General features: G+C 36.9%; 1 protein-coding gene across 1 annotated transcript in view; it reads right to left on the bottom strand.

Moving 5' to 3' along the window:
- Nucleotides 1-11,574, bottom strand: part of BGLU42 (beta glucosidase 42) — a 77,065-nt gene that overhangs the window by 64,671 nt on the left and 820 nt on the right. The window contains exons 2-3 of the mRNA XM_019195911.2: nt 11,444-11,508; nt 11,196-11,333 (exon numbers count right to left, since the gene is read on the bottom strand). Coding sequence (XP_019051456.1) covers nt 11,196-11,237 — 42 coding nt within the window. The 5' untranslated portion in view covers nt 11,238-11,333; nt 11,444-11,508. The remainder of the gene's footprint in view (nt 1-11,195; nt 11,334-11,443; nt 11,509-11,574) is intronic.

The following is an 11,574-nucleotide window of genomic DNA, read 5'->3' as shown; positions in this document are numbered from 1 at the left end:
TTCTCAGTTGCACGCCTTCAATATGCTGTGAGGTTGATGTGAGGCATGCTCTATGAGGAAAAATTCCAGTCTCCCACTTGGTTATACTAGCAAAGTAGCAAGTAAACCGGGTTGAATAGAATCTTGGTTTTGGGTTTTGATGTCATTTTGGGTCCAAGGTCATGTCTAGAGTAATTTTGGGTTGGCTCTTAACTTGACCTAATTCACCTTATTTATATTTTAAGTGGAAAGAATAGATTTTAGGGAAAAGTAGGCCCATTTCAGAAACCTGACTCCCAGGCCAGTAGTCCATACAGAATCTAGAATAACAACCAAGCTCAACTTTTGAAATTGTAGGAAAGATTCCCACGCCAACTTAGCATCTTGCTTTTCCCTATGAGATGTAACAAACATTATTGGGGTTGAGAAGAAAGAGTTTTAAGATTTTATTTTCTTTTTGTGCAAAAGAACGATCTTGTTAGAGAAGTAAATGATAGATTTTATTAAAGAAAATTAAGACATTAAAGGGTTTGTTATGACTTTATATTTTTTTAACAATTTAATTTAAAAATAGATAACCACGTCTAAAAATGAGACAAGGATGTCTATGCAAGCTTTGTGGTGAGAGAACCCTTAAAGTTGGATCTAAGCTAGGTTCCTTCTAAACTTAACCCAAACCCATCCAATGTAATTAGCAAGTCCCTGATTTAAAAAAGTTTCTAGAAATATAATTAAAGCAAATGCTTTAAAATATTTTGTTTATATAAGCAAAATTTAATTTCTATTTTGTCAATCTTAATTCTGAAATTGCACTTACGTCTTATGCTTGAAGTTTGAACTTCCAGATATAATATAAATAATATAAGATATATTTGCATTAGAAGGCATTTTATTGATGAAGTTGGCGTGAGGAGATATTCTTATGGTATAGTGCGATGTGACGTGAAGTTGGTGTGAACATGATGTGAGGTCGGTGTGAAGTTGGTGTGAACATGATGTGAAGTCGGTGTGTGGTGTATGTGCATTGAAGATTTGAATGTCTCCTCATGGTTAACATCATACAACCGGATGTGGATGTGCAGTTAGGATATGAGGTTGGTGTAAGGAATGCTCTATGAAAAACAAGAGTCCAGATCTGCTCCTCACAAAACACTCCTTACACCAACTAGGGGTGGCCACGACTCGATTTAAACCGAGCTCGAGGCTAGTGAAGCTCACGAGCCTAATATAATAAATAAATATATAATTTTTATTTTATATACATATATTATATATAATAAAATTTTAATTTTTTATGTCTAATTTTTATAATTCTTAATTTTTTTGTATGTAAAATAAAAAATTACTTTTTTATATATAGTTTTTATTTTTTAGAAAAAGCTTGGCTTGCAGTCGAGCTCGAGCCAAGTTGAGTTCAAACTTATGAGCTTTTGAATCGAATCAAGCTCAAGCTCAAGCCTAACACTTTCTGCAAGCTGAGCTCGAATAGCCAAGTATTCAGCTCGACTCGGCTCGAACCCACCCTTAACACCAATCTCATACCATGTTCCAGCTGCACATCGAGAACATCTCTCGTACTTGTATGTTATTACTCATGGGAGATGTTCCCAATACACTGAGATATGGCTGTAAGGTAGGTGTGAGGAGCAAATACCAATTCGAATAACAGATCCTAACTCCCTTTTCTAGGTGGACTAAGGAGCAAGTCCCCGTTAATGTTCACTGTGGCATCTCACATCCCAAAATTTCAGCCCAAGTAAATCATAGGCCACTGCGACATCTCACATTCCAAAATTTCAGCCCTATCCCTCTTTTCTCCTTTCATATTCACCTCTACCACACAGCTCTTATCAAAATTAACCTTTAAATTTGACATTTTTTTGATGAATTTCAAATTTGACAATTTTTCAAATAATTGCACTACTCTCTTTAAATTTCTGACTTACCTCACATCCTCCCCTTCACAGAATAAAATTGTCATCAACAAACTGAAGATGTGTGATAAGCAACTTGTCTCTTCCAACCCTCCACCCCCTCACTAAGTTCCTCGAATCTGCCCTCTCTATTAGTTTCCCCAACACTTATGCTATCGAAGTAAAGAGAAATGGGGAAAGGGGGTCCCTTTCTAATTCCCCTGGTAGCTGGAAAATGATCCACTACAGACCCATTCACTAGGATTGAGTAATGGCCGGTCTCAATACATCCCAAGATCCATTTGCACCATTTTACCCCAAAGCCAAAAAAGTCCATCACTTGCATTAAGAATGACCAATCTACCGTGTCATAAGCTTTCTCTAGATCTAACTTACACACAATCCCTTTCTTCTTTCTTATCCTTAGATCCTCCACACACTCATTGCAATTAAAATTTGATCCACAATCTGTCTATTTCCAACAAAAGCCCCTTGATTCTGTGAAATTAGATCTAGAAACACTTCTCTGATTCTTCTAGACAAGACCATTGCAATGATCTGGAAACACTTCTCTGATTCTGTGAAATTTGACATCAATCTGATTGGTAAACTAAATTTCCAGGAAAAAAAGTTAGAACTAAATACTAAAAGTAACGTCTTTATCTATCTCAAAAAAATAGATAACCTTTTAGAAATACGAAAAATGGAGCATTTTTGGCATCAATACATTTGGTAGACTAAATTTCCAAAAAAGTATGTTAAAGCTAGCTAAATACTAAAAAAAAAAAAAAGAATTGGTAATAAATAAAAAAGAACTTTATTAATATAACAAGAGAAAGATACAAAAAAAAGGTGAAAAGCTATCACCCAAAGAAGAAAAAGAAACTTAACACCCTCCAAAATTCATTTGAGGTATGATCCCAGACCCTCACACATAGGGGTGTCAATTGGACTGGATTTGATCCAATCCGATCCAGTCAATGTGAGTCCATTACAAATGGACCATATCCAATCCAATCCAATGAATATTTTGGACCATTTTGAACCTATCCAATTCAAAATGGGTCATGTGCTCTCCCGTGGGCTTAAGTAGCTCATCCGGCCCAACTTATTTTCTTCTTATTGGCTCTCCACTTTTGGGCGCGTACATTTCGATAGCCCAATTTCACTCTTCCTTATAGTCCCCGCATGATCACTTGATGTATCATGTGACAGGCCTTGGGTGCCCAAATCCACCATATCAGCTCAATTTGACCCTGACCCCTTCAGTATGCTGTTTGAATTCCCATTCCAACTTTGATTTTGCAACGTATGCAAGAAATCAATAGCCCATCCTATCAATACTCGGGCATATGATCTGCCACGTGCCATGCCACCTACTTCTCTTGAATCCAATGTTGCCTGACCCTTCTATTCTTCAACCCCTTTGTCTTCCTCCCTACGAGCCTCCTTCCAGAGAGCAACTTCAACATATGTCGTCAACCAAACTGAGAAGCTCATATTATCTGCAAAGATTTTAATCTTCCTAGGGATCTCTTCAGGTTTTACTCCACTAAAACTTATAGCCAGAGTGAAGATCAATCATAGAGAAACCACCTAAGCAGCCATTGCAAATTGAAACAATTGAGACAAGCATTTCTTCCTGTTGGAAGATTTCTGTAATTATGTATTATATTTGATTTTGTGCTATTTTAAGTAGTTGAGAGATTTGTGAGCCGACAAATTTTTAGGAATCAGCTTTATCTTTCCTTTAATTAGGGAGATTTGTTACCAAGTTTGTATCCTAGAGAGAGCTATAAATTTCGATGTACAGAAGCATAAAAATATATCCCATTCTTCATATCTTTCTGTCTCTTCTTTATGGTATCAGAGCTGAAAAGACTTAGGGTTTGTTTCTGCGTTTCTGTCCCTAAAAATGTCTGAAGTCACGTCCAGTTCTCAGCCTTCTCAGCCTGACCCCCAGATTGTCCGGAATCTGCCTGAAAATCACTCTATTCAGATCACTACAATCCGACTAAATGGTGACAACTTTCTCCGGTGGTCACAATCTGTTCGCATGTATCTCAGAGGGAGAGGGAAAATTAGCTATATCACAGGAGACACGAAGAAGCTTGATGTGAAGGATCCAGCCTATGCTGTTTGGGATGCTGAAAATTCCATGGTGATGACATGGTTGGTTAACTCCATGATTGAAGAGATAGGTGCAAATTATCTCTGCTATTCTACAGCCAAGGAATTATGGGACAATGTCTCACAGATGTACTCTGATTTGGAGAATCAATCCCAAGTGTACGAATTAACTCTACAACTCGGAGATATTCGCCAATGTGAGAACTCTGTGACCAAGTATTTTAATTCTCTTAAGAGAATTTGGCAGGACTTGGACTTATTCAACGATTACGAGTGGAAGTCACCCGATGATTGCAATTATTACAAGAAGATGGTGAATGTTGGTCAAGTCTTCAAGTTTCTTGCAGGTTTAAACGTTGAATTCGATGAGGTTCGTGGCCGAATTATTGGAAGAAACCCTCTTCCCCCAATTGGTGAAGTATTTGCAGAAGTACGTAGAGAAGAAAGCCGGAAACAAGTGATGCTTGGAAAGAAGGCTGCAGGTACGACCGGACCTGTGGAAGAGTCGGCCCTAATTATTTCCGAGGCCCAAGTCAGTCGAAAGTCAGCCCAAAATCAGCGGGTTGGAGACAAGAATAACCTATGCTGTGATTACTGTGAGAAACCTCGCCATACCCGAGAGAATTGCTACAAACTGCACGGGAGACCATCCAATTGGAGGGCGAATAAACCTGGTGAACAGAATATACCTACGGCAAACGAGGCTGAATCATCCCCATTCAGCAAAGAGCAAATAGATCATCTACTTAAACTTCTAAAATCCTATTCGTCACCTAATACTCTTGTCGGGTCTATGGCACAAATAGGTAGCAATTCTTTGGCATTCTCAATTCTAGGAAAATTCGGCCCTTGGATCATAGATTCAAAGGCCTCCGATCATATGACAAATTGCTCTAACCTATTTAGTTCCTATTATCCTTGTTCTGGTATTGAAAAAATGAGAATAGCTGATGGTAGTCTTTCATCTATTGCAGGCAAAGGAAACATTAAAATTTCAAAAAAAATTACTCTGAAATCTGTTTTACATGTTCCAAAACTTGCCTGCAATCTTCTTTCTGTCAGCAGATTGTCGAAAGATACTAACTGCTCCATTCTTTTTCTTCCTTCCACTTGTGTTTTTCAGGATCAGAACTCGGGGAAGACGATTGGAACTGCTAGAGAGATAAATGGATTCTATTACTTTGATGAAACCGCTACTGGTAATAAAAAAGTTCATGGTTTAAGTAGTACGAGTTCAATCCCTGTCTGTGATCAAGTTATATTATGGCATAGAAGATTAGGGTATCCTAGTTTTCCATATCTCAAACATTTGTTTCCTAAAGTGTTTAAAGGAGTTGATTGGTCAAAACTTCATTGTGAGGCTTGTCATTTGGCTAAAGATCATCGTGCTTTATTTCCAATAAAACCTTATTCTGCTTCAAAACCATTTTATTTGTTACATATTGATGTTTGGGGCCCATCTAAGGTTAACACACTTTCTGGAAAAAAATGGTTTGTGACTTTTATTGATGACCATACAAGGGTATGTTGGGTTTACTTGTTGGAAAGGAAATCAAAGGTTGAACAAAGATTTAAAGAATTTTTCCTAATGATTGAAAATCAATTTCAAACCAAAATTGGTATTCTAAGATCAGATAATGGGACTGAATACTTTAACAAATACTTAGGAGCATTTCTAACCGAAAAAGGTATTATCCATCAATCAACTTGTCGTGACACACCACAACAGAATGGAATTGTTGAAAAAAAAATAGGCACCTTCTTGAGGTAGCTAGAGCCATCATGTTTTCTATGAATGTACCTAAATATCTCTGGGGAAATGCTCTCCTAACTGCATGTTATCTGATAAATAGAATGCCATCTCGAGTTTTAAAATATGAAACTCCTTTACAGAATCTGAAAAATTGTTTTCCCACATCTCGAATAACTACGGATCTTCCTTTAAAAGTGTTTGGTTGTGTCTGTTATGTGTATATACCAAATGTTTTTTGATCAAAACTGGATCCAAAAGCTGAAAAATGTGTGTTTCTTGGTTATGCATCTAATAAAAAAGGGTACAAATGCTTTAATCCAGTTACAAAGAAATTTTTTGAGAGTATGGGTGTACACTTTGTTGAGGACCAACTTTTCTTTCAAAAAAATTCTCTTCAGGGGGAGAACATAAGTAAGGAAGATAATTTTTGGGAAACTTTACCTATTCTAGAAGAATTTATACCTTTGATTAATTCTGATAAGCAAGGTACTCTTAATCCAAATTTGCCAGATACTACGTTATCAGAGACAGGGGAGAAGTACTTCAAACGGATCACAATCCTCATCCTGAGCTTCAGCTTTATACCAGGAAGAGGTTTCACAAAAGTACTATTGTTTCAGTTGTTCCTACAGCAGAAGTCCAATCCAATTTGCCGAGTGAAGGTCCTACAACTCAGAGTAATCCTTCTTCTACCCCTATTCCGTCTTTATCTAATGATTTGCCTAATCTGTCCTCTTCAGATCTTGACATTCCAATTGCATTAAGAAAAGGTACCCGAACTTGCACAAAACATCCTATTGCAAAATACTTGTCATATGAGAAATTATCACATACTCATAAAGCATTTGTGTCTAGGATTTCTAATCTGTATGTGCCAAGAACTGTTCAAGAAGCATTAAATGATCCGAAATGGAGGTTAGCTGTGATAGAAGAGATGAATGCTCTTAGAAAAAGTAATACATGGAGTATTACTGATCTACCCCATGACAAGAAGACAGTCGGGTGCAAATGGGTGTTTACAGTAAAGTGCAAGGCTGACGGAAGTGTGGAGAGATACAAAGCAAAACTCATAGCAAAAGGATTTACCCAAACTCATGGTATAGACTACCAAGAGACTTTTGCTCCTATTGCTAAAATTAACTCTATCAGAATACTTCTTTCCCTTGCAGTTAATTTTAACTGGCCACTTCGTCAGTTCGATGTCAAGAATGCATTCTTGAATGGAGACCTAAAGGAAGAAGTATATATGGACCTACCACCAGGTTTTGAAGAAAGTCTTGGAAGAGGCAAAGTTTGCAGGTTAAAAAAATCCCTATATGGGCCAAAGCAATCACCAAGAGCTTGGTTTGAACGATTTGGGAATGCAGTAAGGCGGCACGGCTTCTCACAAAGTCAAGCTGATCATACTTTATTTTTCAAGCACTCCACCGAAGGTAAAATAGCTATTTTGATAGTGTATGTAGACGATATTATCATGACTAGGGATGATTTATTTGAAATCAACAAGTTGAAGAATAAGCTTGAGGCTGAATTTGACATTAAAGACCTGGGAAAACTTAAATATTTTCTCGGAATGGAGTTTGCAAGGTCCAAGGAGGGAATCTTTATCAACCAATGCAAATACATTCTTGATTTGCTCAAGGAGACAGGGATGACAAGTTGTAAAGCCGCAGAAACTCCAATGGACCCAAATATGAAGTTAAAAGCAGTAACAGCAAATGAGGTGGTTGATCGAGAACATTATCAAAGATTAGTTGGAAGACTAATCTATTTGTCGCACACAAGACCTGACATAGCCTTTGCAGTAAGTGTAGTAAGTCAATTTATGCATTCACCTAGACCTACTCACTTTGAAGTTGTGCTCAGGATTTTGAGATATCTGAAAGGAACTCTGGGGAAAGGACTCTTGTTCAAAAATAGGAGTCATGTCCAAGTCGAAGCCTACACAGATGCAGATTGGGCAGGTGATATAAATGATAGAAGATCTACTTCAGGTTACTGCACTTTGGTAGGAGGGAATTTGGTCACCTGGAGAAGCAAAAAACAGAGTGTTGTAGCAAGGAGTAGTGCAGAGGCAGAATTCCGCTCTGTTGCACATGGCTTTTGTGAAGTGTTATGGATCAAAAGGCTCCTACAAGAGTTGAAGGTTCCTACACCAACACCTATTAAAGTCTATTGTGATAACAAGGCAGTTATTTCCATAGCTCATAATCCAGTTCTACATGACAGAACAAAGCATGTAGAAGTGGATAAACATTTCATCAAGGAGAAGATAGACAGTGGTGTGATATGCATGTCCTACATACCCACCACGAGCCAAGTAGCAGACATTCTCACCAAAGGGCTTCCTAGGGCACAGTATGAGAACTTAGTTAGCAAGATTGCCATGAGTGATATATTCATGCCAGCTTGAGGGGGAGTGTTGGAAGATTTCTGTAATTATGTATTATATTTGATTTTGTGCTATTTTAAGTAGTTGAGAGATTTGTGAGCTGTACAAATTTTTACGAATCAGCTTTATCTTTCCTTTAATTAGGGAGATTTGTTACCTAGTTTGTATCCCTTAATTAGGTAACAAAGCCCCAGTATTTGAATAATATCTCCATCTTCTATACACAAACTCTGCATTAGAATATGAGCACCATCTGGAAACAATAACATTATCCGCATCAACTTTAACATTCAAAGTTGTTGCTTCCACAGTATCCTGCACCAAATCAACAAAGGCCACTTAAGACCCAACCCATCTATTATAGCTTCTACTATTTCCTTCCAATCTTGTGGTTGTTCATTTGTCTCAACTACCAGCTTCTTTTGCCAATCCCCTTTCACCAGGTTTGCTACGTTCATAAACTTAACATTCCCTTTTCATAATGATAGATGGGCTTCTAAGGTATCAGTTTCTCCCTATTTGTTTCTTGCACCACTTCAGTCATTTTGACTGCCTTCAACTTTCTTTGCAGTTTAGAATACTTCCTTAGCACTCTATAAATCTCTTTCAACACTGCACCTTTTCTTTGTTCAGGGAAGCATACCACCTGTTTTTTCCTTTTCCAAAATACTCATACAATATTTTGTTTCCTTTCTACATCATATTTTCTTCCCCATTCTGATCTTGGATCCTCCCATTCAACCTTTCCTGAGTATAAAACCCCATCCACAAGCTGTTGGAACCACTCAATTATCTCGTTCCCTACCAGCACTACCAATGTCATGTTCTGCTCCTTGACCTTCAACGCAATTGTCCCATTGATTTTGAAACTCTTGAACAAGAACCTCTTTGTTTCAACCTTCAACTATCTTCTCCACCCTGCCACTTGATTGAACCTTTTACTCCATGTTGGCATGCTATGGTGCCTGGAATATTAAAAATAACATCTATATCTATCTCAAAAAACCAAATTAATGAACCACAGGCAGGACCACAACAAATCCATACTCAAGTGAGTCAACTAACATCAAGTAAAACTCATAAGTCATTGGCAGGGCCACAACAAATTCATATTCGGGTTAGTCAACTAAGATTAAGTGAACTCAGCCTACAGATGCCCATTGAACTCAGGAAGGATGCAGTGAAGTGCCTTGAAAAATGAAGAATCAGTGATGACCTTTTTCTAGTTCTCTACAGTTGAGTGTGAATAACCATCCAGAAGCAATTTATCCTTATTCTATAGCATCCTGTTTTACTACTTTGAGAAGTTCATGCTGCATTGAATTGGTGGAATAAGGTTCATTTAGTTAACCCTAGCTAGTTGGGGATAAAACTTGAGAAATTCTAGGTAGATGTAAATTTATAATTAAAAGTAGGTCATAATGTGCTTTGCTTGTTTAACGATATGGGATATGGATTAATGGAATATCAAATAATTCACCTAGACTGCAAACTTTGTTGGTTTAAGTAATCCACAAGAAAGTATCAAGCTTTAAATGTGAGGGCAGCTGCACAAGGCTTGATCATGTAGATGATGTCAAATTGCATGAGTGTACATTTTTTGTTTACCATTACTTATGGTGACTTATACTTCTGATTTTCAAGTAATTGATGAATTTTCATGAGCACTTGCAAAAGCACAGTTTAGGTGATGCAAAAACACATAAATGTGCCTTGGAAGATTTGCCGTGTGTGTGTGTGTATGATAAACCCTCAATTTAAACAGTGAGTAGCTCCATAGTTGTCAAGGCAACACCTAGGCGACAAGGTGCAATTGGAGGCTCACCTCGCCTAATCGTCAAGCAGTTTTGTACATTGTGTTATAAAATACTTTATTATTCTTAATTTTTGAGATTTTAATTATAAAACAGGCATTATTAAACTAAAATATTCATTTTGTGTGTTTATATACTAATTTCTTTTTATTATCTTCTTATTTGTTAGGGTTTAATCAACACAAAGATTGCTAAATTCTGTATTGAACCTTCAAAGACTTGAAAACCAATAAGGAAGAACTTAAAATTTTGTCTGATCAACACATTTTCTTCTTCCACCTTTTCTTTTCTTATAACAGAAATAGGGGTTCAGCCCCTATGTTTTTTGAATTTTCTTTTCTTTATTCTTTTTTTCTTCTCATGAATATGTTGATTTTCTATACTGCAACATGAAGTTTATACTTTTTCTTGTGAAAATTATGGATAATTATTAAGGAAATATGGTTATGGAACCTAGGGAACTACTCTAGAATATATGTTTTTTACCTAAAAAAATCCATCACCTAGGCCACTAGGCACCCCCTGTCACCTAGCCTCACCTTTGCGCTTTGAAAACTATGAGTAGCTCTAATGTTGAATATGTCTGATCTAGAGTAGATCCAAGCTAGCAACTTAAGGCCTTGTAATGGTTTGTTTTACTTGTCTGAAAGCTATAGGTAGGGTCAGGGTTCCTCATTTACATGTAAATTAAGCCAATTTTTTCATTCCATGTGTTTTTAAAAGCATAACCCATTAAACATCTATACATCTTTTACCACTCTTTAATTCTTTATACAATACCAAGTACGTCAGATTGGAATTTTTGGTCATATTTTTTATTCTTGAAACTGTAAATGAAATTGTCTGTATCATACTTTCTGTGAATACATATTTACAAACTGTGGTTAGGTTCCCTGTGGTAAGGGCCGTAAGGCACATTAGTTCCTAACAAGCTCTGTGAAGGAATGATATTCTGACACTGTAATCCTATAGTTTGATGGAGTGTAAACATTAAACCAAGGAGGAACTTCTCATTTGTAAGCTACGCCATCACTCATCAATCATGAGTATTGCGGGGTTCAGCAACTCCAGCTTACATTGTCAAAACCACCAATATTCAATACAAATGCTAGAAATGCTTATTTTAATCTTGGATTTCTGTAAAACATTTTGCAGAAAATCTAAATTCAAAGAAATGAAGGGTTGAAGAAGCAAGACTATGAACAATTTAATACCTTAGGTGAGAGTGACCTAGCTTGATCTTCTGTCAAGTTCATAACATCAGGGCAAACTGTTCACACTCGTATCACAATGAAGAGAATGAACTTTCACCATTTGCTTTGCAATTCCAACATTCATGAACACCATCATTACTGCCTCAAGAAACAGGAATTCAGTGAAAGTGAAATAAGCTGTACAATACAAGCCATCTACTTATTTTGTTTGATGGTCTTTTACATGTTAACAACTTTATGGTTCTTACCTTAAGATCAATACCCACAACCATGCCACCATTTTTCATAGGCCTCAAAACTTCTGACAGGGTACCTGTATTAAAATAAACAGAACATGGGATTAACTGGAATAGATATACAAACTATAACAAAAATAAAG

Source organism: Nelumbo nucifera, chromosome 1 (assembly GCF_055504915.1).
Source record: "Nelumbo nucifera cultivar China Antique chromosome 1, China Antique-T2T, whole genome shotgun sequence".
Taxonomy (NCBI): Eukaryota; Viridiplantae; Streptophyta; class Magnoliopsida; order Proteales; family Nelumbonaceae; genus Nelumbo; species Nelumbo nucifera.
Note: the sequence above shows the minus strand (reverse complement) of the source record. Positions and strands in the feature narration are given on the sequence as shown.